General features: G+C 49.1%; 11 protein-coding genes across 11 annotated transcripts in view; 4 read left to right on the top strand and 7 right to left on the bottom strand.

Annotated features, from left to right (window-relative positions):
* Window positions 1-112: 112 nt before the first annotated feature.
* On the top strand, window positions 113-1,074 carry CNBF1180 (hypothetical protein; the record flags this gene model as incomplete). Its single annotated transcript, XM_769860.1, has 4 exons — window positions 113-280; window positions 345-755; window positions 825-893; window positions 955-1,074. 4 exons carry the CDS (start codon window positions 113-115, stop codon window positions 1,072-1,074), a joined length of 768 nt encoding a protein of 255 aa, XP_774953.1.
* Window positions 1,075-1,317: 243 nt separating this feature from the next.
* CNBF1170 (hypothetical protein) lies at window positions 1,318-2,573 on the bottom strand (the record flags this gene model as incomplete). Its single annotated transcript, XM_769859.1, has 4 exons — window positions 1,318-1,804; window positions 1,877-2,146; window positions 2,230-2,426; window positions 2,511-2,573. 4 exons carry the CDS (start codon window positions 2,571-2,573, stop codon window positions 1,318-1,320), a joined length of 1,017 nt encoding a protein of 338 aa, XP_774952.1.
* A 312-nt stretch (window positions 2,574-2,885) lies between these two features.
* On the top strand, window positions 2,886-4,361 carry CNBF1160 (hypothetical protein; the record flags this gene model as incomplete). The annotated part of the gene is made up of 5 exons (XM_769858.1): window positions 2,886-3,068; window positions 3,133-3,536; window positions 3,594-3,711; window positions 3,763-3,873; window positions 3,930-4,361. The coding sequence occupies 5 exons, from the start codon at window positions 2,886-2,888 to the stop codon at window positions 4,359-4,361; spliced, it is 1,248 nt and encodes a 415-aa protein (XP_774951.1).
* Window positions 4,362-4,551: 190 nt separating this feature from the next.
* On the bottom strand, window positions 4,552-5,309 carry CNBF1150 (hypothetical protein; the record flags this gene model as incomplete). The annotated part of the gene is made up of 5 exons (XM_769857.1): window positions 4,552-4,772; window positions 4,836-4,853; window positions 4,913-5,135; window positions 5,190-5,198; window positions 5,256-5,309. The coding sequence occupies 5 exons, from the start codon at window positions 5,307-5,309 to the stop codon at window positions 4,552-4,554; spliced, it is 525 nt and encodes a 174-aa protein (XP_774950.1).
* Window positions 5,310-6,102: 793 nt separating this feature from the next.
* Window positions 6,103-8,133, bottom strand: CNBF1140 (hypothetical protein; the record flags this gene model as incomplete). The annotated part of the gene is made up of 9 exons (XM_769856.1): window positions 6,103-6,256; window positions 6,318-6,661; window positions 6,711-6,830; window positions 6,879-7,099; window positions 7,150-7,402; window positions 7,453-7,544; window positions 7,598-7,755; window positions 7,813-7,959; window positions 8,027-8,133. 9 exons carry the CDS (start codon window positions 8,131-8,133, stop codon window positions 6,103-6,105), a joined length of 1,596 nt encoding a protein of 531 aa, XP_774949.1.
* Window positions 8,134-8,796: 663 nt separating this feature from the next.
* Window positions 8,797-11,332, bottom strand: CNBF1130 (hypothetical protein; the record flags this gene model as incomplete). The annotated part of the gene is made up of 5 exons (XM_769855.1): window positions 8,797-9,985; window positions 10,037-10,537; window positions 10,584-10,870; window positions 11,142-11,150; window positions 11,198-11,332. The coding sequence occupies 5 exons, from the start codon at window positions 11,330-11,332 to the stop codon at window positions 8,797-8,799; spliced, it is 2,121 nt and encodes a 706-aa protein (XP_774948.1).
* Window positions 11,333-11,968: 636 nt separating this feature from the next.
* Window positions 11,969-12,922, top strand: CNBF1120 (hypothetical protein; the record flags this gene model as incomplete). The annotated part of the gene is made up of 5 exons (XM_769854.1): window positions 11,969-12,073; window positions 12,190-12,272; window positions 12,379-12,626; window positions 12,681-12,848; window positions 12,906-12,922. 5 exons carry the CDS (start codon window positions 11,969-11,971, stop codon window positions 12,920-12,922), a joined length of 621 nt encoding a protein of 206 aa, XP_774947.1.
* Window positions 12,923-13,292: 370 nt separating this feature from the next.
* CNBF1110 (hypothetical protein) lies at window positions 13,293-14,564 on the bottom strand (the record flags this gene model as incomplete). The annotated part of the gene is made up of 3 exons (XM_769853.1): window positions 13,293-13,406; window positions 13,482-14,195; window positions 14,289-14,564. 3 exons carry the CDS (start codon window positions 14,562-14,564, stop codon window positions 13,293-13,295), a joined length of 1,104 nt encoding a protein of 367 aa, XP_774946.1.
* Window positions 14,565-15,930: 1,366 nt separating this feature from the next.
* CNBF1100 (hypothetical protein) lies at window positions 15,931-17,804 on the top strand (the record flags this gene model as incomplete). Its single annotated transcript, XM_769852.1, has 6 exons — window positions 15,931-16,034; window positions 16,088-16,297; window positions 16,353-16,541; window positions 16,591-17,275; window positions 17,332-17,675; window positions 17,747-17,804. 6 exons carry the CDS (start codon window positions 15,931-15,933, stop codon window positions 17,802-17,804), a joined length of 1,590 nt encoding a protein of 529 aa, XP_774945.1.
* A 611-nt stretch (window positions 17,805-18,415) lies between these two features.
* On the bottom strand, window positions 18,416-19,934 carry CNBF1090 (hypothetical protein; the record flags this gene model as incomplete). The annotated part of the gene is made up of 5 exons (XM_769851.1): window positions 18,416-18,500; window positions 18,556-18,889; window positions 18,944-19,124; window positions 19,180-19,241; window positions 19,340-19,934. The coding sequence occupies 5 exons, from the start codon at window positions 19,932-19,934 to the stop codon at window positions 18,416-18,418; spliced, it is 1,257 nt and encodes a 418-aa protein (XP_774944.1).
* A 297-nt stretch (window positions 19,935-20,231) lies between these two features.
* Window positions 20,232-26,092, bottom strand: part of CNBF1080 (hypothetical protein) — a gene marked incomplete at both ends in the record, with an annotated part of 8,455 nt that continues 2,594 nt past the window's right edge. Inside the window, 18 exons of the mRNA XM_769850.1 lie at window positions 20,232-20,247; window positions 20,304-20,481; window positions 20,535-20,775; window positions 20,828-20,917; window positions 20,977-21,243; window positions 21,299-21,546; window positions 21,600-21,981; window positions 22,037-22,393; window positions 22,447-22,788; window positions 22,837-23,118; window positions 23,171-23,363; window positions 23,427-23,537; window positions 23,586-24,196; window positions 24,248-24,391; window positions 24,450-24,839; window positions 24,888-25,523; window positions 25,570-25,809; window positions 25,858-26,092. The exon at window positions 25,858-26,092 is cut by the window's right edge and continues 219 nt beyond it. Coding sequence (XP_774943.1) covers window positions 20,232-20,247; window positions 20,304-20,481; window positions 20,535-20,775; window positions 20,828-20,917; window positions 20,977-21,243; window positions 21,299-21,546; window positions 21,600-21,981; window positions 22,037-22,393; window positions 22,447-22,788; window positions 22,837-23,118; window positions 23,171-23,363; window positions 23,427-23,537; window positions 23,586-24,196; window positions 24,248-24,391; window positions 24,450-24,839; window positions 24,888-25,523; window positions 25,570-25,809; window positions 25,858-26,092 — 4,963 coding nt within the window. The remainder of the gene's footprint in view (window positions 20,248-20,303; window positions 20,482-20,534; window positions 20,776-20,827; window positions 20,918-20,976; window positions 21,244-21,298; window positions 21,547-21,599; window positions 21,982-22,036; window positions 22,394-22,446; window positions 22,789-22,836; window positions 23,119-23,170; window positions 23,364-23,426; window positions 23,538-23,585; window positions 24,197-24,247; window positions 24,392-24,449; window positions 24,840-24,887; window positions 25,524-25,569; window positions 25,810-25,857) is intronic.

Genomic DNA, 26,092 nt, shown 5'->3' with positions numbered 1-26,092 from the left:
AGCATCAACTCGATGGATCTTCACTTCACGCTTCCCTATTGCCACGCAAAAATAAAAAAATAAAAAATTCAGCATGTCACAGCCCACCACGCTCAACCACACTCTCGTCCCCATGCCCACACGCCAGCACGCTGACCGCGCAGAAGCCCTCTGGACCCTGTCCATCGCGCTCATAGACTCCGCCGTCGATATCCTCGAGCACCATGTGCGGACAGACGAGCAGTTGAGCAAAGATAGTGCACTGTTGCCTGGTGGCACCCTGGGCAAACACTTTCGTCATGTATGCTCTCTCTCTTTTTTTCATTCTAGGCTGGACCCTACTGACGTCTTTGCGCCTTGGGCAGGTCATCGAGACTTTCCGAGCATTCTTATTACCTCTCTATCCTGTACCTACTACAGCGCCACACATCCCAGAGATCAACTACGATGCTATCCTCCCATCTTCTCGCCGTCCCATCGCTCGGTCACTCGATTCATGTCGATCAGCTATGCGTCAAATTAGTAAAGACCTTTCAGCTTGGGGAGAATTGTGCATGGAGCGGGGACGCGGACGAAAGAGTGGGAACGAAGCAGACCGAAAGATAAATGAAACACGAGGGAGAAGGGAGAGAAATGAACGGGCAGGTCTGGGGTTGGACGCGCAAGATAATGCGAGCGGGGAGAGAGATGGACTGGCAGATGAGATGGAGAGAATCGTCAAAGTAGCGGCTATAACGCCTACCAAGCAAGAGATGGGCAGTACTGTCGGACGAGAGGTACGTCTTCCTCCCCTCACATAAAGTTTAATCCAGAAACTCATTGGGGATATACTTGGGGGATTTCAGCTATGGTACTGCTCCTTACATGCTATACATCATTTCTCGATGCTACGGACCATCGCCGTCTACGAACTAGTCAGTTCATTCCCTTTGGCGCAGCTGTTAAGTAAAAGACTGAAACAGGACGAAATGGTAGAATCTCGATCTCCCTGTAGAGTTTGGAACAGCTCCTTCGACATTGCTTTACCGTGGCTTGGCGTGGAAACCGCCAGTAGAGAAAGAACATGTCAAGGTTGTACGTACCAGCAAGTTGTAACTTGCCACACAGATCAAGCACCGTCCTACTAGCATTGTACTATCGAATTCTTTCTCAGCATATGTTGTTCAAGCTGAACGATTTTTTGGATCCTGGTTGTCTAACCTTATTATAACCTTATTATGAGCTAGCAGAAGTTTTCAAGTTGGCAAACTGGCATATGCATATCCTGGACTATGGAGCATATAGCCAGTCTAAATAAGATCCATTCAATTTCCCAGACGGCTCCGTCCAGGAGTTTTCTTAGTAAAAAGTCTCCCTCTCTACACCATAGACCTCTTTCCCAACCTTCCACCAGTCCCCTTGCTCCCCACCTACCGCAAACTTGCCCGCATACTCCAACTCTAACGGGTGCAGCCTCTTACCCACAATCACCACTGAATGTAAGGGCCCTCCAAATTCTTCTTCATCCAGAGCGGCGAGTTCAGAGAGTGTACCAGAGATGAGGCGTTGGGAAGGGGTGCCGACGCGGGAGAGAGAGATGGCGAGGGTTTGAGATGGGGGCATCAAGCTGGGATAAGGATCTACGCGTTCTGCTTCTTCTTCTTCTTCTTCTTCGGAATCAGAGTGGGAAGAGGAGGGAAGTTGGGAGGGTTTTTGGGTTTGGTCGGTGGATTGGGATTGGGATGGATGTCTGGGAGCGGGATGGCGAATGGATTCGGTAAGCAGCATTTGGTTGAACGCCTGGGCTGGGTTCATGAACCTCGGAGGCTCGTAAATCAAACGGCCCCTACAACCCCCACACCATACATCAGCTCGTTTTCACCACCAAAACCTTACAAATAAAAAAAAGATCACGCACCTCGCCATATTCTCCTCACTCTGCTCCCTAACCTTGATATCTAACAACACCAAAGTATGGACGCCCAACCTCAAATTCTCTTCCAATCGGGGGTACCAACTATCCGGCCTCCATGTTTCAGTGTAGAATGGTAAAGAAAGCGTTTGGCCGAAGGAGTACATTTGTAGACCGGTAGAGCCGAGGGCGGTGAGGATGGAGGCGTTGTGGATGATGGAAGTAGGGATGTTGCGCGACTGGGCACGGAGAAGGAGGTCGCTGTGGGTGGTAGCTCTGTAAGATGCGTTATAATATCAATCATCCATCTTTGTCTTCATCTTCATCTTGTTTTGTTGATGCATGTATTTTGAACCTACCCGAGAGGATCACCAACGACCAAGAACGAGATATCCACCTTGTCCGCATCTTTCAAAATATCGTCCGCCTCGAGCTCAACCATCTCCCTCGTGGCAGTGATGACCGGTCGCTCATAGAACGCTTCAAGTTTTTCCTTCTCGACCATCAAGATGGAAGTGTACGACTCCAGATAGACTCGTGCAGAGTTTTTTACGGCCTACATGAGTCCAAGTTAAGGATTGGGTTGGGATTAGCTTATCACCGCTTGTAGGGTTTGACGTTTTGAGTGAAGATTACTCACCTCGAGGCCCTTGACGGTAATATCCTTCTCATCAGAGAGACCGAGACCAATGACATAGAACATGGGAGGTGCTGGATAAAGATGTTGGATTCAGAGATGTGTATAGGGGCAAACGAACAAACGAAAGACAGTACGTCGAAAAACGCGAAAACAAAATTCTCTATCTTATCGTAATTAGGATTGTTTTGTGATCCTATTACCATTAGATTACAGCTGTAGCTTGGGGTATTAGGAAATTACTAATAGGAGGTTACCGTGACCGTGGGAAAGTAGTTCCATTGTTACGCCGGTTATCAGTCAGCCATCCCGCCATATATTTCTAAACCCACAAATTCCGTTATATTCACTGTCTACTCTTTCCTCGTCTTATTCAAAATGCGTTTATCCCGTATCCTCACTGCTATATCCCTCCTGCTATCGCCATTAATATCCTCTCTTCCCCACGAACAGCTCGATCCTCAGCTATCCAACCTTTTTGGAAATGACACCACGACAGACGGGCATACCAATAACTGGGCTGTGCTAGTCTGCAGCTCTCGGTACTGGTTCAACTATCGTGTAAATATCTTAACACTCCACACTCAAGCTACTGGCGGTATGTGAAACTAATGAATACTGTCAGCACATGGCCAACACACTCGCAATGTACCGAACCCTAAAACGTCTCGGTCTTCCAGATTCCAACATCATCCTCATGCTAGCCGACGATGTGGCCTGTAACGCACGCAACGCCTTCCCTGCGACAGTCTACGCCAACGCCGGAAAAATGCTGGATCTGTACGGAGAAGGGATAGAGGTTGATTACAAAGGGTATGAGGTAACAGTGGAGAGCTTTTTAAGGTTATTGACAGGCCGGCATGATGCTACGGTTCCGCGCTCGAAACGGTTATTGAGCGATGCGTCGTCGAATGTGTTCATCTATATGACTGGTCATGGAGGAAATGAGTTTCTCAAGTTTCAGGATAATGAAGAGGTTTCGGCGTATGACGTTGCGGACGCTATCGAGCAAATGTGGGAGAAGAGAAGGTCAGTGCCAGTTTGTGTTTGTGCGGGAAGAGCACACGCTTATGATTCGTTAAATAGATATAACAAGTTGCTTTATGTGATTGATACCTGTCAAGCAAACACAATGTACTCCAAGTTTTATTCTCCCGAAATCATCGCTACGGGATCTTCATCTTTGGGCGAAAGCTCGTACTCCGTAAGACTACCACCTCTTGTTTCGTTAAAAGGCTCGGCTGACGAAGAGCAGCATCACAATGACATGGATATCGGCGTCGCAGTCATTGACAGCTTTACCCACAACGTCCTTCAATATCTCGAGACAGTGGGCAAGACTTCACGTAACAGTCTTCAGGAATTCGCGAGTCGTTCTTTTGGTACCTGTTTAGGTGTTGACAGCTAATCATCAAATAACAGTTCAACACGTATGATCCTGCCAAAATCTTTTCTCATCCTGGAATATCAACTTCCCTGAGCAGTGTCCCTCCGGAACAAATCCTTATTACAGACTTTTTCGGAGCTGTAGCTCGAGTTGAAATATCGCCCCAAAGTGCAGAGCTGCCCTTGGAATCTCGACTAATAGCTTCCAAAGATGGTTGGGAGCATACGAGCTTGAGTATCAACGATGGTAGTCTTACGGAGGAGATACCCGAAGTGTTACCTAGGAAGATAGAAGGGACCAAGAAAGGCAATGGGGAGTGGAATCGGCCTCTTGTGGATAAAACGAGTGAATGGGGATTCTTGCCTCCATACCTTATCGGAGTCGTTTCGTTCATTTGGCTTTATATCTCGTTGGGGGATAAGGAAGACAAGGATGACAGTGAAGAAGTAAGGGAGGAGGAACTTTGAAAGGGAAAAGGACGGTCGGGAAGCAGGCGTTCTTTGGGGGAGCAGCTTTGTTTCCTGGGTATACACCTTACTGGGAGACAAATGAAGAGCTTCGGATAATTATCTAGATAGTAGACCACATTCACGTTGTATCAATATAACCCATGTATATCCATTTTGCATTGAGCTTTTGATTTGCCTTCTCATCGATTTACACATTCTTCCTTCCCTCGGCAGCATTGATGATCTTGACAATTCTCCAGCTCATATCCACCGCCATACCGAGGGGCAAGAGCAAAAAGGGCACATACTCAGCAAGAAGGTTGGCGATCTCAGCAGTCGTGTGAGGAGGAGTAGCTTGGGTAGTGAAGATAGTGTGGAGACAGGGGAGGAGGGTAGTAGCCGTCGAAGCTCCATAGGCGAGGATGACCGCTATTCACAAAGATATCAGCTATTAATGAGGATACAGAGGGATAACGTATCGTCATTACGCACGGTACACTCGCTTATCGTCTTTGGCACTCATTCCATCAGCTTTCGTCGCAAAAACAAAAGACACACAAAATACTCACTGTTCCACAACCCCCAAAGGCCTACCACAAAACATGGGACCTGGAATCCCGCTTCAAGCCAGGAGAAACACTTTAACCACCCGAATGTCGGATCATTATTGACAGCTCCGAGAAGGATTGGGTCACGAGTGAGGTTGATCGACCAGAGCATGAATGCTTTGAGGGATGATGGTATTAAAGAGGGTGGATAGAGGTATTGGAGGTCGAGAAGGATAGATATTGGCTGTGTTTGATGTCAGGACGCACTGAATTGAACGGGTCAAAGGGTAATACGTACAAGGTGGAACTGAAAACAGGTCGTGATGTTAGTTTTATAAGTCTAAGGCACTTTCCAGTAACGCACAGCGAAGAACGCAAACCAGAGCTTGTCGAGTGATCTACCAGAGAATCGGGACATATGGGGGAGTAAAAGCGAACTGTGGACGAAGATAAAAGCAGTGTGTTGTTGACAAGAAAAGAAACCGAAAGCAAAGTACAGTTGGAACGCCGTTGAACGCGCCGTGAAAGACAACAAGTCCCCCACGTTGAAAGTCACTTCAATAAATGACACTGTTCTTTGTATTATTTGCGTGTTCTGCCGGTTCGTTCCAGATGTTTTCGGCTTGGAACTACAACAAAAATCCAATTGCAGGTCGCTCCATATGGGTGCATAATTTGACCAGATATCCGAGGCCTTTTTGTTGAGTCAACCCCTAATAAATGACAGGTCCGTCTCCTCACCTTCTGCAGTTCTGCGACTCGCGTAGCATCCTACTATCATCCAGGGTTGTTGTTACAGATGATGATCATCTTCATTATGCATTGAATTACAACTAGATTTTTGATCTAACCTTTGCCAGACTAAGTCATCTTCACCTGATATACTCTTCATCCTTGTCTGAGAGTCAAAGAAAAATAGAGTGCGGCAGCTTCTTCCTTAGACCCACAGCTGAGGTATTACGGTTCTCAACATCATACAAATCGAGCAAAGCACGGCTGCGGCTTATTCCCACCGCGACACCTGACTTCTGCTTACACTACTCTCGTAAGTCGCAAATGTCATTGTAGACAACAGCTCTCTAACCAAGGTGTAGACTGACATTGTGCGCATGGTAGAGAGAAGTAATGGATACATGAATTAACATATCCCAACTTCGTCATTGACTATAGCAGAGAACCCAGCTCCACCCACCACTCGTCGAGAGAACACATCAGAAATCTCCCAAATCTAGATCCAGCTGGACCGTCCTCGCCACGTATTGTTGAGGAGTCTCTCCCTTGCGTTGACCTGATGGCGGTGGAACCTCGGGTTTGGGAACATCCGTTGCTGGTGTACTTGTTGTAGACGGGTTTTGGGATGCAGCCCTATTGGATCAGATTACAAGGTTAGTATAGGCTCGTTGGAGTCGGAGAGGATAAACCGTACAGCTTCGCCTTAACAACGGCCTCTTCAGCCTTCTTCCTCGCCACAGCAGCTGCATGAGCTCTCATCATTGCCTCCTTTGTCTTCCTCTTATTGTTTTCATTGATCTTCTGAATCTTCATATCGTAGTCATCCTTCTCCCCTTCCTTTTCTGCAACAAGCCTGCCGGTGTTGGGATCGCCACCGAGGGCGATAATGTCGGAGTTGAGCTTCTCGACCATGACGTGGTCGTTTCGGCGGAGGGCGAGGTCACGTGTGTTCATAAGTTGATGTATTTTGAGGAGGCTAACTCGAGTAAATGATGATTCTTGAGATTTACGAGAGTCAACTCGGCGATCAATTTCAGCCTGCGATGGAAATTTAGCTCTATAAGTGGATGAGTGTTACAAGACGTACGCTTGTCATCGGCCTTTCTCTCAGAGCCTTTATTTCATCGTGCTTCTTCTTTAAAAATGACCGCTTAGGGGCTTTTACACCATCTGCTTGGTTTGTCATAGAAAACCTCTGAAACTCAGACTGAACAAAATTAACTCTAGTCAGTAATCGACAAGATCCTATACTTACTTCTTCAATCACACCATTAGAAACATCCGCCATTCTGAACAGTCTCGATGCTGAACCGTATTTGACAAGCAAAGCCCGAGTCTCTCGGATTTGTCGACCCTGGTATTCGATAGAATACGATCCGAACTGTCCAGACTCGTCCACATCCGCAATTTTGTAAAGCCTGTACTTTGGCCTACCATGCTCGTCCCTATCAGGAGAGATAATTCGCACGTATGCACCTGCGGCATCTGTTTAAGTCCCATCCAGGTGTCTATGGCTGTGCACTCACCAGTGATAACGTCCTCGAAGCCATCCTTGTGCATCATATCCACCAACTCGTACCTACTAACCCTCGCACTCTCCAATTCGGCCCTGTTGGGCGCGATAGCATCCATTTCCTCCTCTTTGCTAAGCTTGGGCTGGACGTTTTTGGGTTGAGGGGAAAGCGATCGTTCAGGGGAGTATGACGGCGATCTGCGGGTGATCTGGCCTTCTTCTTCGGAAGATGCAGAGGCAGATCGGGAATGTCGACGACGTGCAGCCTTTGCGTTTGTCAGGTCGGCCAACGATTTGCCATAGAGAGCAGTCTTACCCGGCGCTGCATACGCTCATCCTTCGCTTTCCGCTTGTTCTTCAAAACGTTGAGTGCCCTAGAAGCCTTCTCGCTCACACTAGTGTGCTTGCCTGTGGATCGATCAGCACATAGCTTCTATATGGTTCTGAATGGTTCGGCTCACGTCTCTTTCTCGCTCTCGAATCATCTTCTTCCTCATCATCCCCACCATGAGCAGTCTTGAACATCGCATCAAGCGCTTGAGAGTCTTTGAACTTTTGCATTTCTTCCAATCGTGACGCCAAGATGTTTTCTCTCTCGATTTCCGGGAGGTTCTCAAGACTATACCTTGTATTAGCCATCACACTCAACAAAATAAATAAAATAAAGGATACTCACGCCTCCCTGTCCGCCTCGTCCACATATTTACCCTCCAAGGGATAAGGGTTCTTCAACGGCCCTCTTGATCTCTGAAGAGCTGGTTCATCATCTTCAGATTCCATCTCCATATCTTCCTCCTCTCCATCATCGTCCGAATCTTCAATACTAAAAAACACTCCTAGTCAACCTTTTATAGTCTGTAGGGAAGAACAGTCAGATGGGGATAACGTACAACGCCTTGCTATTTCTTTTACTCCTATCATTTGAGCCGTGACGCTTCCTGTGGCGGGTAGGATCATCCTCTGCGAGACCCAAAAGCTCGTTCTCGAGGTCAGACATGATGATTTGCAATAAAGTATGGGATGCTGATGAGATTGCTGTTTTTATTTGTGCAGATGAACCAAGCCGGAAAGAGGAGATGCGAGCCATCGATTTAATTAATCGACCGTGGGAAAGTGGCGTACCTGCATACCACTGCATTAAATAGGAGTACTCGTACGTACTGGGGGATTCATTACTGCGTATGCGTCACCTTCCCATTAAAGAGCTTCTTCACATGGTCATTCGTTCACATGCCTAATGAAGCGCGATTGGGAGAACTAGTATATTGCCGCAGGAGAATACCAGATACCATGTGTGGAAAAAGTAGGTCATGTAAACAGCAGTATGTATGTACGCTACACGCTTCAAAGCCCATACGTACATGAGGCTATGAAGCCACCACGACGGCCAACCGACCCGTCTCCTCCTTTCTATGAGAAGAAAGAGTCCCTTCATGATGCAACATGTCTTCCGGATACCGAAGAGACCAAATCTAGGAGGGGAAAAAACAGAGAAAGAAACAGGACGAGACAGTAGACAATTTTTTTTTTTGGATACACCCTGCTTGCAACGCAGGCGACATCTTTCCACACGTCTTTGAAAACCACAGGAAAACACAAGATCCCAAGATCCCAAGCATGCACGCACCCAAGCACCACGGTGTTTTTACTCGAGAGTGTTTCACTCTAGGAAAAACAACGCATTCACACCCAGCCAAACGACAGCCCCAACCCATGCAACACTGATCAACTCTCTCCAACTCTTGCCCACGGCTCCCTTCCTTGCTTTCCATGTCCATCTTAAAAACGACTTTGCCCTCTCGAACCAGAGCCATGACCTGGATGGGGTGGGAAAAGTGTAAATCACAGCTGGATGGGAGTGGGTGGTGTGTGAAGAGGCTTGGGAGAGGGGGTGGGCTTGCGCGTGAGCAGGGGAATGCGGGAGGAGGAGAGGGCTGGGGAGGGTGATACGGCGGGGTGTACCGGGAGACGTGACGCTCAAGCTTGGAGGAGCGACATTCATAGAGGCCAACGTCGACAGGTTGGCGCTAGAGACTCTCCTAATAAAACCCGACGACGAGGGCGAACTGGCTCCCGTGTTTGCACCCAAACCCCAGTTAGTGGTGCCCGAAGCGGACAAAGGCGCAGCGTCAGAGACTGAAGATGGAAAACCGCGGTCCATGTATATGTAGGATGATCGTCGAGACAAGGTGAGAGGTGTGTTGAGACCTGTCACGCTAGCAGACGCTGCTTCTCCATCGCGTTCTACATCGCGCTCCGCAAAACGCTCAACGGCGGACAGTTTCGGACTTCCAAATGGGGATACAGGGTTGCTCTGGCCGCTCCTGGAACTTGGCGCGTACTCTGCAGGAGTGGAGTTGTACCGCACCGGGCGGGGCAAGGTGGAAGAGGAAATGGCTGAGGGTGCAGAAAGTGGGAGGTGTGAAGATGATTTGCGAGAGGGAATACTAAGTGGTATAGGTCCATTCCGCCGTGATGAGAATGAATTGGGCGACATGGTCTCTGCAGAGAGTAAAGCGGGACTTGACCGCATTTTCTCCGAAAGAGCGTGTGAAGAACGGTCCCATCGCGAGTACGCTGAATGAAGGTTGGTAACAAAAAGGTACAGTGCTGTAAGGATAGCGAGAGGGAGGTAGACACGCCAGTAGACACCCAGCTGATCGGGCAGGAAACAAGGTCGGTCGGCGTGGGTGGGGAGAAGGCCAGCGGTGGATTCTGTAGGTGGAGGAACTAGCGAGAGCAGTTGAAGTCCCGGACGGCGGATGCCCGTGGACGAGGAAAAGGATTTAACTGTCACCTCTCTGATATTCTCTTTGTGGACATAATCACAGTAATCGTGGTCGTCCCCACTTTAGAGATCGTTAGCTTATCCTCGACCAGTAGATGTAAAAGAAACGAACCTAAACACAATATTTGGCTGAATGGCATCCAACAAGAACTTGGAAGTCTCACTCCCGAGCAAATTTTGGTATCCAGGACCAGCACCTTTTGATATCCGTCCTTTTTCTCTCAGCGGTCCACAGGTGGCGCCTTCAGGTCTCGCGAGTGGAATATGGGAAAGCAAGATTTTAGGTCCAGGCGGAGGATTGTCCCTCAAATCTTTGACAAACTCAATTACACCGCCTTTGACACCATCCCACTCCCCAAACTGCATCTCTGAAGCATACCGCCGATAATCCTCTTCCACCAAACCTACAGCATCAAGCAAAACGAACGAGTGATTTGATATGGGAAGGACGGTATTGGGCGTTTCGAAATATTGCTGGTACCGTAACCGAGCTTGAGCGGAGAACCGGCCATTGGGAACGAGGGAAATGTCATGGTTACCTGGCACAAAGTGCATTGGCGTTGTGAGAGGGAGCTGGAAGATTGATCGGAATAGAGCGATGTACTCCTCGTACCTAAATTCCGTAAGTACGTATGCTAGAAGACAGACAGGCAACCCACTCTTCATCGGTCATGACTCCCCTTCCCGAGTCCAACATATCTCCGAGCACAAGCACCTGGTCCACCCTCCCTAGACGCATAACCACATTCCAGCTTTTGCGCATGAAGAGCTCATCGATCTGCTGCTTGGCCCAATTCAACCATGGATTGCCGGGCGGATACGACAGTCGGGGATGGGGGACGTGCGGATCGGCGATGAGGACGACATGGGTGGGCGGGGGGGCTTGGGGATAGGCCTGCCGCAGAGCAGAGTCGGGGAAGCGACACGTGGAGAGAGAGTGGAAGAACTAAGAGTGTTGTCAGTGCCAAATAAACTAGCGATCGACCGTGCCTGGCATTGTCCAGCAACTTTTGCGCCACAGACGCATGCACATGGCCGGCCGACTTGCTTGGGACTGCAAGCTGACTGGCAGATCTCTGAGGGCAATCTTAGATGGCCCTGGGTGCCTTGGAGACATCGCGCTTGGCAAAAATTCCGCGGCGTCGAGCACTGAAGCCACGACGTGTGGTGCGATGGCCGGCTGGTTGCTGGACGACGCCTATGGATGCTGGACTCACTTCTCCGACCTGCAGCACCAGTGAGCTCTACCGTCGCGTGCTGCTGCGGCACTCACCTCGTACCATATAACGAGCACGACCCAGCCGAATCTGAGTGCAAGAATCTGGGTGGCTCTTGACTTGAGGCCTGTCTTCCTTCCTCGCGCGGCCGGAGGGGCGGCGGGTGAGTGTGCCCGAGGTGATCCGAGCATTGTGGCTAGTGAAACAGATAAATCAAGCGGCAGGTGGGGAAGAAAAGAGGCTAGTTCCAAGTCTGCCCCTCAGCCCAGGGAACAAGACGCGTGCAGGCTAATAATAACGCGACCGAACGATGCCCTGCGTAATAATAAAATCCACGCGCACTCGCGTGGCCCCGCACATATGTAATCCCGATAAACGCCGAGTAGGAGGGCAATGTGGCGGACGGGGGATGACGCAACGGACTGGACGCTCCCCTTCCCATCATACCCAACACCGACAAGGCATCCATCTCTTTCTCTTCCTTCTTCCTTCCTCATTTTGATCCGCACCATCCTGGCTTTTCCTTCGAGACACCTGCAAACAACACATAGCATCCACAGTGAGTCTGTCTTCCAAAGAGGAGAAAAGAACAGCCACAAGAAGCCGCGCCGGGGAGCCAGATAAGGAGTCAGCGACAAGGCTATGGTCTCCTCAGCCCTGCTCTGCAGATACACCTATTGTCCTTCTTCCTTCCCGGCTGGGTGTCCCCGCGTCGCCACTAGACGTGTAGCCGTTTGATGATACATGTTTCGCCGTCGTCCCCGGTGTCATGCTCTCTCACACGACCCTTTGTACCTCCCGCTCCCGGCTAATATCTTTTGCATTAGATGGCCGCCCATTCCGAGCAAATCAAGAACAACTTCCTCAACAATCCCTACGCCCAGCAGGTTTTCAACATTGCCAACGGCCAGGTCTCTGCTCTCGATGCCGAGGTATGTCTTTTTTCCTTCAGACAACCGCCTTCCACGGTGTTCCATCCCGTGTTGATTGCATAGTTTGCTAACTTGAACTTTCTTCTTCCTGTCTATGCATCATTCAACACCCACAGCTTAACAAGTACCCAATCCTCCGTCAGCTTGAGCAGCAGACCAAGGTCCCCAAGGCCTACGGTGTCATCGCCCTTGGTTTCTCGTGAGTTGTAGTTTTTTTTCCCTGAATTATGACGCGGCTCGCGGCTGCTTTCCCGGATTTTCCGCAGAAACTTGACCATGACGCTGACGCTCTATTTCGCTCGCAGCTCTGTCCTTCTCATCTTCTTCAATATGTTTGGCCTTGCCCAGCCCATCTCCAACCTCATCGGCTGGGCTCTCCCCGCTTATCTTTCCATCCTGGCCATTGAGTCTCCTCAGACCAACGATGACAAGCAGTGGTTGACCTATTGGGTCGTCTTTGGTTCTCTCAACCTCGTCGAGTCCATGGGTTTGAGGGCGGTTCTCTACTGGGTTCCTATGTACTTTGTTTTCAAGACCCTTTTCACCATCTGGCGTAAGCATTCTGTCTTTGCTTGCTGTATAGCGGTATGCTGACGAAGCAATCCAGTCATGCTCCCTGCCACCCGAGGTGCTGAGATTCTCTACTTCCACTTCCTCCGGCCCATGGTTGGCAACGTCAAGTCTCGAAGCCAATCTTCTTTCGGTACATCTGACCCCCTTGCCAAGGAGACTGGCTTCAACCCCGCCGGTACCACCGCCCCTTCCTCTTTCGCTCGTAAGCCTTTGTCTTGTCTAGTTTCCTGAAGAATTTGAGCTAATCCAATTTTATCAGATGAAAAGACCCTCTAAGATGGCTTGGTGCAGAGAAAAGCAGAGAATGTCGGATAGCCTCTTTTGGATTAACGACCCGTAACGCCAGGTTTTGAGTCTTGAATTTTTCATAATTGTGGTTGGAAGGCGTTCTCCGTTTTTTTACTTGTGTCATAGCGTTCTTGTTTGCTTCAACCCCAATTAATTCCCTTTTTTTCTTAAATTATTTTGCGGAAGCAAGAATACTTTTTCACGAGAGTGTGGGTAAAAGTAGAAGAGAAAGAAATGAATCCGATGTGGATATATACCTGACCATGATGGAGCCGAGAACTCGATTCATGTAAAGAAGAATAAGATGAACAACGCAACATGCCGACACGCCTCTGCCTACTACACTACAACTCTTTATCTACAAGGAGGCCTCTTGCTTCTTGATCATATCGCGGTACTCGCACAACCTCAACAAGTTTCGCTGGAGCATGGTGATGGTCATGACACCAACAGAGGGAACGTAAATAGACGCCTACAGTTCATCATCATCGTCAGCTCATTTTTTGTTCCCCACGACCAAACTAAATATCAATGGCACAATGCTTACCCGATCCCTGACATCCGTCTCAAAGTTCTTCTCCCCAGCAACATTCACACAAACACATCCGTCCTTCAACTCCCTGGTTGGCACCTTGAAGCTATCCACAGGCACGGCAGAAATCACCACGTCACTGAAACTCAACGCCTTGTGCAGTGTCATATCAGGCAAGGGGGTGGTAATATGGTGTGGACTCGCTGACGAAGGTTTTTTACCTTCCGCCGACTTGGAAGGCCGCTTGGAGAATTCGACGATGGAGTCAAGGTCGACGGAGATGACGCGCGCGCCGTCGTTGGCCAACAGGGCCGCCAGCGGACGACCGACAACTTCAGAACGGTTGATGACGGTAATCACCTTGCCCCTCGCTCGATCGCCATAGGCGAGAAGCCTGTTGTACACGCCGATATGTTCGAGTACCTTGACGATCGCCAGGGGCGTACAGGGCAAGATGGATTTCACTGTACCTTCCGGCGCAACGTCTTCGCCTTTGGAGCTATCGCCCGACTTGCTCGGCAAGGGCTCGGGCAAGTGCGAAGCAGGGATGGGACGGAGCGTGAGCGGGTTGATGAAACGGACGTTGTGGTAGAGGTTGAAGAGGAATTGGTGGTTGAGACCCTCGACGTCTTTCTGCGGGGAGACGACCGATTGGAGGTATTGGTCTTGACGGCCGCCGTAGATGGGGTAGTAGACCATCATGCCGTCCACCTCGGGATCTTCGTTTGCCTTTTGTTTTTCGTCTCAGGATCAGCTCTCCATCTCGTCTCCCCAAGAGCCAAAAAAAGGGGGAAAAAAATGGAGAAAACGTTTATGACATACCTCGAGGATTGCTTCTTCAACCTCGATCCCCACACCTTCACCATCCATTCCCTCCCTTGCTTCACCGACGAGTCTCAGCTCATATGTGATCCCCAAGGTCTCACACGCCTTCTTGGTGAACTCGGCATAGGTCCTGGCATCCTCCTTTTTTGTAGCGAGGATACCGACCAAGTGCGGAGGTCGCGAGGAAAAGCGAGGGGAGGCGAGGGCAGAAAGAAGCTCCGACTTGAAGGGTGTGGCTACTTTCGAGGCGGTGATGAGGATTCCTTGGGACATTTTTTTTTTGGTGCGCGATGGGGGGAGATTAAACTACCAAGCTGACATTTCCACCACTCGTCTCGTCGTTATCGACATGGAGACAACTTTCTTTAACATCACGTGACAAACTGGTTTTGTTACGTAACTTGCTTTATCTTGTGCTCTTTTTCCGCCTGCGCACGTCCGCATATACTCCGTCGTCCAAAAGTCCAACTTTTGGTCCTTGGACGACAAGGTTGGCAATAGGCGTGGCAGTCATTGGCCAGTATACTCTTTACCATCTGCTTGAGATGGGTACTAGAGAAGTGATGAAAGTATTGTAGCAACATCTGAACGCCTGCACCTGTGAAACCTCGTCAAATAGCGCAAATTATGAACAGCTTATCCCACGCACGCACAACAACTCTTTCAGGGAAGGAAAAGACAACTGCCTTGCTCCTTTCCCTGCCTCGACGTGTACATCTTTTGTTGCTGCAATCACTTGAATTACTGACTGCTTCGGCTGCCCATTCCCATCTTTTGGTTCAAAGCACTCCAAATTTACTCAAGTCACACTTTATGCTTTGGCACAACGCTGATCTCGCATCTGCCAAAGCGTTTCTGCGTGCTGAGAAGCGTATCGGACCGGGCCGTCAACTTGTTTTTTTTTTGCTTCGATTCGTGTTTGGCTTCCTCCGGGAACTGCTGCGGTCGGCATTGTCCGACTTTCTCAGCATGCTGACGCAAGCAGCCACGAGTGCATTGTTTGTGATGTCACGTGACCGGGAGAGAAGTTTGCAGATTCGGCAGGATTCGTGCCCGCCAAGGTGGTACGATGTTCTGAATTCCACCTCCGCCTGGCAAATCGTTTGTTTTCTTTTTCATCTCCTTTTCGGTTTTTCCCTTCAACTTTCCGAGCGCGTGTACTGAGGTGCGTACTGCCGTCTGGAGGCCTGTGGAAGACCAAGGTGGTGCCAGAACTGACTTTCCATTGCCCACCCAGTGTCGAACAGCCCTTCTTTGATTTTTAGATTCCCTTTCCCTCGGCCCCCGGACGCAACTTTTTGTTTTTCACGAGACACGACTTCTTTACACACCTCGAGACACGGTCTTTACACAGGTTGGCACAGAATACACTACTGCCCGTGAGTCAGCGCGCCAGAGATACATGTATGCGAGATGGCTGGCTTGGTGCAATTCGATATGGGCGGGATAGGGGGGACTAGCGTGGTTTCTATTATATGTAGTGACTCCGTCCCGGACGCCGAGCGCGCGTACTCACCGCAATATTATAGTCGTCCCATTGGCCAAGCCAAATCATGTTATCGATATTACTCATACATATAGCTGACCCACTGTTATAGAGCCCTCTAATTCAATCGATACATAAGTAACTGAATAAAATATGGAATCCCATACCGTTCTCCGCCCCACGGCCATCCCTGATCTTGCCGCGATCAAGACTTGGGGTCTTGAAGGACTCACCAAGGCCAAGTTCAGCTTTGACACGTGTGTATAACATTTTACAATTCACTCGAAACTCAAACTGACATATTAAACAGCAAAACCACCACTGCCACCATCCTTACCCTTATCCTCTCTCTTCTTGTCCTCGAACAGCTCGTCTACAGGGCCAAGAAAGCACACTTGCCCGGTGCCAAATGGACCATTCCCGTCATTGGCAAGTTTGCCGACTCTTTGAACCCCACCTTGGCCAACTACAAGGCCCAGTGGAACTCTGGACCTTTGAGCGCTGTTTCCGTGTTCAACATGTGCGTTTTTAGTATCAAACAATTGCAGAGAGATGAGTACTGATTCGCCAAACAGTTTCATCGTCATCGGTTCCTCCAACGAAATGGCCAGGAAGATCCTCAACTCCCCCAACCACGCTGAACCCTGTCTCGTCGCTTCTGCCAAGAAGGTCTTGTTGCCTGAGAACTGGGTCTTTTTGCACGGCAAAGTCCATGCCGACTACAGGAAGGCATTGAACGTTCTCTTCACCAAGCAGGCTCTCAGGTAGGTACATCGTCAAGTCATAGTTGAACGGCTACTGACAGCGTCGTAGTATCTACCTCCCCATTCAGGAGAAGATCTACCGAAGCTATTTCAACAAGTGGATGTCTGATCCCGCCCCTGCTCAGCAGTACATGATGAAGATGCGAGACCTCAACATGGACACTTCTCTTTCCGTGTTCATCGGCCCTTATCTCACTGAGGCCCAGAAGCAAGAGATCAACGACAAGTACTGGCTTATCACCATCTCTCTCGAGCTCGTCAACTTCCCCCTCGCTATCCCTGGTACCAAAGTTTACAACGCTATCCAGGCTAGAAAGATTGTCATGAAGTATCTCTCCGCTGCCAGTGCTGCCAGTAAGATCAGGATGGAGGACGACGACGCCGAGCCCGAGTGTCTTTTGGACCACTGGGTGCGAGCCATGATCCTTGCCCGTCGTGCCAAGGATGACGGTGAGCAGACCAGACTCCTTTCTCGAGAGTACAGCGACCACGAAATTGCCATGGTTCTCTTGTCGTTCCTTTTCGCCTCTCAGGACGCCATGTCTTCCGCTCTCGTCTACACATTCCAGCTTACTGCCGACCACCCCGAAGTTCTTGAGAAGGTTAGGGAGGAGCAGTACAGGGTTAGGGGTAACGACCTCGAGAGGCCCTTGACTTTGGACATGCTTGACGACATGGTTTACACCCGAGCTACTATCAAGGAAGTTTTGAGGTTTAGGCCTCCTGTCATCATGGTACGTTTTTGCACCATTCACCGCTACCGAGACATCTGACTGATGTGGATGTGTAGGTTCCCTACATGACCACCAAGCCCTTCCCCGTCTCCCCCGAATACACCGCGCCCAAGAACTCTATGATCATCCCTGCCTTTTGGAACTCTTTACACGACGAGACCTGTTACCCTGAGCCCGATCGATTCCTTCCCGAACGATGGCTCCCCCAGGCCGACGGTTCAGCCCCTATCGCCGACTCCAAGCCCCAAAACTACCTCGTCTGGGGTAGCGGTCCGCACAAGTGTATCGGTGGCCAGTACGCTTCTATGCATTTGGCGGCCACTTTGGGTACGGCGAGTGTTTTGATGGATTGGAAGCACGAGAGGACCGAGTTGAGTGATGAAGTACAGGTCATTGCGGCGTACGTTTTCTTCTCACCATTGTTCCCGGAGGGATTTCAAAGCTGACCTTGTTTTGTTTTGTTTTTCATAGTATCTTCCCCAAGGACCACTGTCTCCTTAAATTCACCCCTCGAGCTCCCCCTTCATAAGCTTCTTCAAGCTGTGTATTATGGCGATAAAGGAAGTAATGAAGTATTCTCTAATGTTTAAAGATACCCCGGTGTGGATCTTTCAGTAATATTAATGTTTTCATCGTCTGGAAAGTTATCTTGGGCGTCTGTATAGCTAGATGTCTCTCTTATGGGAATCGACCCCAAGAACACTGAAAGAATATGCAAACTCTCGTCTTGTCTTTGTAAAGGAAAATTGGCGCATGATGAAAAGACCATACGACATCCAGCACAGTTTCTTCGCGTTTTTCTGAAGAGTCTCTCGCTCGATACGTTTTTTTACAAACGGGACAAGTCCATTCGTCTTCTTTCACCATCACTTCTCCGAGCTGGACAGCGCCATTTATTTCCATGCAGCTCTACTTTTCGATCCAGTTGAATCAATCTTTCTATTGCTTTGTCTAGGCCCACTCTCATTGGGATCATCTTGGAGCGTAATATTACATATCTTACAAAACCTTTATTATCATTTCTCCCATACCGTTAACTCCCATTCTCTCATGATATATGCTTGTCCATATCGTGACCTTAAATACCCAAGAAGTTCTAAAGGGATTGTCCTCTTCATGGTCTCAGAATGAAGACCTTGATCAAACCACTTCTAGCTGCATTAGGATCTTGTATGCCGCAACCGTGGCCGCCTGTTTCTTCTTTGTTCGTGTAGCTTCACCTTGCCTATACTCATTGATTAGCCTACGCCTCTCTTTTGGTCGAGTGAACTGAAGCTCACCACTCTTTCCCGTCCCTATTACGTGCGATTACAATCGCCTTCCACATATCAACTCCCCGTGGCTCATACGTATACACAGGCATACCCGCCCCTCTGGAGATGAACAGCTCGTTAAGCTTTCCTGACGCACCATTCGCCAAGTCGTCGAGGTCGGTATCCATTAATCCAGCCTTGACAGCTGTTTCTGCTTCCAACCGTTCTTGTTCCTTCTTCATGTAACCCAATACCCATTCAGCGATCGGTTCAAAGAGTGGTCGAAGCCATCCTTGCAAATGTTCAAGACCTTGTCCATGAGTTTTTGGCCCGTCACCTCCGTCAACATCTTTCGTGTTGCCTATTTGAGAAGAAAGTCAGGACCATTACTCTTGGCTTTGCCTTGAATCCTTACCATGTTTGAGATAAGAGTAGTGGAGGCCAGCGACATATGCCTCAAAGATGTTGGCTGTGGTTTTTGTCCCGTTCTTCAAAATTTCTGTAGCATTCACGTCTGTTATGAGACGTTCTGGCATCTTATAGCGCCTAGAGAGTTGTGATAACGTCTGATTGCAAACGCAGATAGCTTTCATTTCCTGACGCAATTCATCAGTTGAGGTGGATCGCTGGGGCCCATGTTTAGATACGCACAGTTGCGTTGCCCGGATTGAGGTTCGGATACAAGTCGTGAAGCAAACAGGTCACAATACAGCCTGTCGATGGCGTCAGATAGAGCTCTGACAACAAAGCGGTCCGACTTCAATCCGACCTCGCCGGCCCTTCAGTTGTCAGCCTATCGAACCGCACTCACCTAACAAAGCATCCCCGACATGTTCCAGTTTCTCATTGTCATGATGAAAGGCCTCCTTATCAAACAGTGCAGATTGCTTCCTCGCTCCCACGTAGCTGGTGTGCGTAAAGACTTGACGTAAGAGCTCACGATCATAGATATCCGGAAGGGGGGGCAAGGGGAAATCCGGAAGCTCCTCCGGCATTTCCATGCGGCTGACAACATCGGCGGCTCGGACCATGACGAGGAGTTTGTCAAAGGGAAGGTGGATTGGAGAGGACGGATTTTTGGAAGCCGTTGCGTTTTCGGGAGATACGGGGAGTTGGAAAGTTACTCGTGTTTCAGAAAGTACCGGGCCTTTGGATTTGCGTGGCTTGTATGGTTCTTTTGCGTTGCTTTGTTTGGAGGCCTTGAAAAACTTGGGGGTTTTCAGAGGCTTTGCAGCTTTGGGAGCCTTGGCCAGTTTGGGACGAGTCGAGTGTTGCGGTTGAAGCGGTCTACAGAGCAGAGAGAAGTGACGGGGCAGCAGGGATGTTCTCAATGCGGCTGGCGTGCGGGCGATGGCAGGGGCAGGATCCGTTCCTCTCCTCAGTGCGCTCTGAAGCATGCGCAGCATAAGATTCCGAGGTCCAAGAACGAATACAAAAGGAGAGCGGACAATAGACGGAAAATGCAAATCGTTAGGAACAACACCCATCTTTCCAGGCCCCCGACGCGCCTTGTCGGGTCTTTTTGTTTCCAACTTTAGCGTCTTCCATTTCGATAACAGCAGCCGTCCTCATAATGATCCCAAGAAATGCCATTAATTATCTCTACAGAAGTACAAAAGTTTCGTCCAGCCAATCCATGCTATGCAAACCATTTTTCATCCCTTTTTTCAACTTTTCGCGCGCCATAATCGTCAATCCTTTGATTACCAGAAGGAACACCTATTGAAAATCCAGTCAGCGTGATCAAAAGCCTTTAGAAGAGGGTGTAGACGTACCATCCCAAGAACGCCACACACAGGTTCTCTGTCTTTGTCGCCTCAACCACCAATTTCTCCACTTGGGACTTGACATCGAGTACAACGTCGGGCTTAAAATCTCGACCGGTCAATTTTCGTCGTACTCGTTCAATGACCTGCAGACCCTTGTCATTCTTCACCTCGGTATTTTCTACATCTGCAGTTGAAACCCAGTTAGTGATATTCTACGAACAATTCAGATCGACTTGCCATTGAGAATCTCTGTCTCGTTCGCCTTGTTTTTCCTCTGCTTTCCGTACACCGCCGGGTCATCCAGGTCCTTGACTTCGCCAACGCCACCAGGTCGTTTGTCCGTCGCCGTAAGACGCCAAGCAATAAGAGGATCGTACACAAATGCTTCAAGCACGGCCATAAGTGATTCTCTGTTGTCACGAAGGACTTCCATGGACACTTCACAGCTTCGCGAAAAGTTGCCAGTGATACCGCAGACCTGAAAAAAACAGATCAGTTGAACACTTTGCCAAGTTTGGGATGTAACTCACCTCCATGGCATGAATGAGCATTCGGGTAAGTCGGAACGGTACTTTCTCAGGGTACTTGTCTCTCTGTTGAGCAACCTCGAAACAATCACCCTGTACAGTAATGTCAGCAATCTCGCCAAGCCAGCCAACCAATCATATTGCCAACGTACAAAGTCAATGTGCACCATCTTACCCGTAATCTGATCGAGCAACAGGTTTGAAGGATGTCTGTCACCCAGGCCAAGGATATACCCGACCATCGAGTTGAGACCCAGACTTCTAGTGTAGGTGGTCCTTCTCTCAAGCCAGATATCTGAGTTACGAGACTTGAGCCACAAGATGCGGTACAAATCCTGACCAGTTGTGTTATCCAAGGCATACTGGAAGATCTCGACCTTGTGCAAGAGCGGCAGAGAATCGTAGCTCTCATCAGACATCTGAGTGGTTGTTTAGCTTGCAAACATCTATTTGGACACGGAAACTGGGACTCACCTGCTGCATAAGTTTGTGCTCAATATCCACCAAGATTTTCCTTTGGTCTCGGTATTGTTTGATGAGGACGTGGATGGTATCACTGTGGGTAACCCAACCGAGTAAACCGGCACTAGGGGAAAGAGGAGTAACAGAAAATCGCTGGATACTGAGATGTCGTTTGGCAGACTCGTGATCATTATTAAGAAGAGTGTTGACCAAACCGAAGAGCTGCATAACACGCTCGTCTTGTCGCAAGTCCTCGTGACCTAGATGCCATATTAGCGACAGTAGGGGGCCCTTTAGCTTCTGAAGGACTTACCCTTGAGGCAGTACGCATATTCTTTACCATCCATACCGCGCATGCTGCATTGTCTTGGCTTTTGCTTGGAAGCAATGACCTTGAAGGTCGGGATAACGTTCTTAATACCGATGATAGGCTTGCCACTCTGGTAGGTACCTGGAACAGCAATATCCAAGTCTCGAACGGCCATCAACTTGGGCGAGACATATTGCAGCTCAATGACGTTCAGGAGCTTGAGCTGTTTGCCGAGACGCTGGAAGACGGAGTAGTAGACATCCCATGCTTGTTGAATTTCGGTCCCATCCTGAGTTATACGGTAACGCTTGAGATGCTCTCGGGCGATACGCAAATCATGCCCGAACGATTGAATAAAGGACGTCTCACGCAAGGTTTGGGGTCCCTGAGAATTAATTATATTAGTGTTGTCCCCCCCCCCCAAGCTTAACAAGACTCACGTTTTCGACAATCTCATGCAAAGGTTCAAGAACTCCCAGCATGCCAGGGATATCATGGTCACCAAAGTAGTGCTTTGACGCTTCTTCCAAACCATCATACCACATCTCATGCCATAAGATAGCCGCTCGGATGAGCTCAGTACTGACAAGCTCGGCCTGGTCAACGATCTTGGGAGAGTGCTCTCGCATTTTATGGGTGATATTTTGAGCAACAGTGCGTCGGGCTGCGACTGTAGATTTGGAGGCGACGGTAAGAGGGTAGATAAGGGCTTGAGGATGGGCTTTGCCAATATCATGCAAGAGCTGTACAATGAGCTGCTGTATAGACTGGCGTGGCGTTTGGATACGGGCAATAATCTGCAAAGTATCACATTAAGCACTTCTCTGGGCAAATATTAGATAAGACCTACCTGAGGGATGACCTCGAGCCAGACATCAATGTTGACAGTGGGCAGACCTTGGCTAACGGCCGCTGTCACTCCGCTAGAGTATCCATATGTAAACCAGAGAGTCAGCAGCCTTAAAGTATCTTGCAAGGAGTTGCCAGGAGAAAGCGAGATAGACTTGAGGAAACCTTCGACAGCAGGGATGATATAGGTCGTAAAGTGAATAGGTGAGAGACCTTGCTGTGATACTTCAAGCTGGGTAATAACTTCGAAATTGGCCAAAGCCCAAGTGTGCCAAGCTTGGTACCACTCAGGGTCAAGTTCAGTGGCGAGAGAATAGTCGTGGAGAATGCCCGAGGGATCAGCCTGTCTCGTATTAGCAAGCGGTTTAATAAGTCGCAGCCGAAAACTCACAGATCCTTGGCTTTCCCTCAAAGTCGCTTGCCACTGACCCAATTCAACATGGCACTGCGCCAGCAGCTTGGTGTAAGATCCATACAACTTCTGGTCAGGTAACATGAGTCTGCCGTTGGGGCCCCTCGCTCCGATACCAACATCGTCGGTAAGCTGGTCCGTGAAGTCTCGCAAGTGTTGGAGAGTTTCGTAACGTTCTTCTCGAGAGTCGATTTGAAGGTTCTTCGCCCAGGCCATACGTAGGTAAGCGAAAATGATGGGAGGTGGTGCTCGTCCTCGAGTCTATCAATAGAATTAGCCAATTATCAATGACACACCAAGAGAAGGGACTCACGTCTTCCATTGATGGGTATTGGAAGCCAACAAGAGATGTCAGCGTTTTCTCGGCCAAGTTCAGCCTGTCAGATGTTCGACAGAGGTCCGCAAACTCAATCCAAGTGTCCATATCCTCATTAGGCTTGAGTACAAGGGATCTGACCTGAAGAATGCGCTGCCAAACTTCGACATCGCGCTGACATCCAGCCAAACTGTAGTGGATGCAGGTCAGCCAATGATCACTACAAAAAAATTGAGTGAAAAGAAATATTCACCGCTTCTTCCAAGTCTGTCGTTGCATCTCCTGTCGGGCAGGCTCGTCGGCGTGATCCTTGTAGGCAATGATTTCCTCAAGCTCAGCAAGCATTTGAATCCTCACGACAGTACTGAAATCTTTCAGCAAAAGTTCGTCTTGCAAATGAATCATGACTTACTCGTACGCTCGGCCGTAGCTGTCACCAGTTAAGGTAGTCAACTCTGGATCCAGCCTTTCTCGCGCCTTGGAGATTTGCTTCAAAGCAGCAGGGATTTGGTTTCTGTGCACAGCTAAGATAGCCTTGAAGAACGCGCGATCCGCTCCGTCGCCCTTCATGGCGGAGATGTAATCGTCCATCAGATCCCATTGTTTCAGCGACCAACTAGCTGCTGCCGCTAACGGCGAGAGCAACTTTTTCTCCTCTGCCGTCCTGTTGGCCCATCGAGCCTGGACAAAGTCGGAGAGTTGTTCCCATTCGCCCATAGCGTGCAGACAAGTGACCTTGCCTTCAGTGATCTCCCACTCTGAGAAAGTGGTCGAAGCATCGGCATCTCGCTCGTTCCACACTTGTAACGCTTCCTCCCACCTTCCAAGCTTTTCGTACCACTCGACCTCAGTAGTCATACCCATCTCTGTCTGAGCCCATTCAAGGGTACCCCAGGCGGCATCGCTTTGCTGGAGTTTCTGGTTGACGTCAATGAGGTCTTCGATGACTTCCTTGCTAGGGTCCAGGAAGAATTCCTGTTCTTTGTAATGTAAAGCGACCGCGAGAGCTTGATAATTGGCAGCCTGATGCGAATAATCAGTTTTATGCTAGGCGATTTCAAGCTCAACACTTACGACACTGCCCAAAACACGACTTTCGATAGCTACTTCCTTTTCATCATGCTCCAAGAACTGAGTGGCCCCGAGAATCATATTGACAACATCGCCGGGGACATCATCTTTCTTGATTGCTCGGTCAAGATTATGCCATAAATCCTCCTATCATTGATCATCAGTGCACGTTCGCCTCCATCAGTACATCACATCATCAACCTACCTGGTAACTCTCAAACAGCTCCTGCCAGCATGAGTAGAAAGCAACATTGAAAAGTTCCTTGGTGAAGGCCACACTACTCAACGCCAAACTCCTTGCGGCCCTTATGGCTTGACTAGGGCTTTCTCTCATCATCTCATGACCCAAGCCAATAATCCAAGAGATCCACTCGGTCCTGCTGCTGGTGTTAAGCAAGTGGGAACAGTCCCAGGCCAGTTTAAGAGCCTGCTGGTTGACCTTAAGAGCAACAGGCTCTGGGGCAGAGGCTTCGACGGCAGAGTCACTGGCGTATCGTTCGACAGGGCCAAGATCTGGAGGAAGGCGCTCGCGGTTGAGCAATTGGGTTATGAGCGCTTCGTAACCAGGATGTGATATTTTGTTTTCCACCAAAGCCTGTATAATATCAGAGTAATCCAGGAATTGATTCTAAGTTCGACTCACTTTGTTTACCATAGGAATGAAGATAGCATAATCTGGGCCGAACTGCAACACCAAAACGCAAAGTGTTTCCATTGCAGTCTGCCTCAACTCCTCTGAGCTATTACCCAAAGTTCTTACCAACGGGTGGATGATCTGACTCGCATGGTCCGAAAAGTTGACTTTACGACAAAGCTGTCCTGTAGTGCGCAAAGCAGCAATGCGGAGAGAATCGGGGGCGGCCGGGTTCTCAAAAGATCGAACAATGACGGGCAAGACAAGGTGGAGGTAGTCTTCGATAGATTCGCCAAAGACGTAGAAGGCTTTCAGAATCTGAAGCAAAGTGTTGAGTTTCAGCTCCGGGAGGTGCTTGGCTGACAAGTCTCCATCAAACGATCTCAAAATCTGCTGCAAAAGCTTGGGCAAGTATGCCTTGAATTCACCTTCCACAGCCTTCGCGATGGCCTCAACGAGGGAGATGATGGTAATTTGAAGAGTAGAGTTGGGGTTCCAGAACTCGTGGATTAGATCAAAGACATCATTGAGGTAGTTGCGGATATGCAGTTTAACGATTGTAATAAATTGCGCAAGTTGTTTGAGGTAAAGCTCGGTACGAGAGGAATGTGCAATGCGAATGACATTGAGGAATGCAGGGACGATCTATTGACTGTCAGTAACGCCGCCTTTGTATCATTTATTCACATACCTGAGGGAGGAAGTTGACACATCTCAATCGTTGAGTCCTAAAAATCATCATAATTGCTTCCACGGCTTGATAATGATCCTTGTAAGTAGAGTCATGCAAGACGTTGACTAAAGAATGGATGACAACAGTCTGGAAGAACTCGTCATTGACTGAAGAGTTGTGTTGGTTGAGCAACACAATGTCATTGACTCGCGAGGTTGTCCCTTCGTCGATAGGGTCGTCCACATCACCCAACAAAGTCTATGCGATATCAGTGATACGCCCAACAATCCATGAACAATCGCTTACCTTGTGCTTAAAGGGATCCAAGGCACCGAGCATACCAATCGTCTTGATCGTCTCTTGCCTGACACTCGAATTCGCCTCCATTCTCAAAAACCTAAACAGCACCCCCATCAACTGAGGGTAATCCGTATAGGGTTTGATAACTTCTCCTGTGTTACTCGCAATCTGCCCTAAAGTCTTGAGGGCAGTATCTCTCTTGGCGGGGGAAGCCTGGTCATTGAGCATTTCAATGACGAGG

This window comes from Cryptococcus neoformans, chromosome 6 (assembly GCF_000149385.1).
Source record: "Cryptococcus neoformans var. neoformans B-3501A chromosome 6, whole genome shotgun sequence".
Taxonomy (NCBI): domain Eukaryota; kingdom Fungi; phylum Basidiomycota; class Tremellomycetes; order Tremellales; family Cryptococcaceae; genus Cryptococcus; species Cryptococcus deneoformans.
This window is presented reverse-complemented; position numbering and strand designations above follow the sequence as displayed.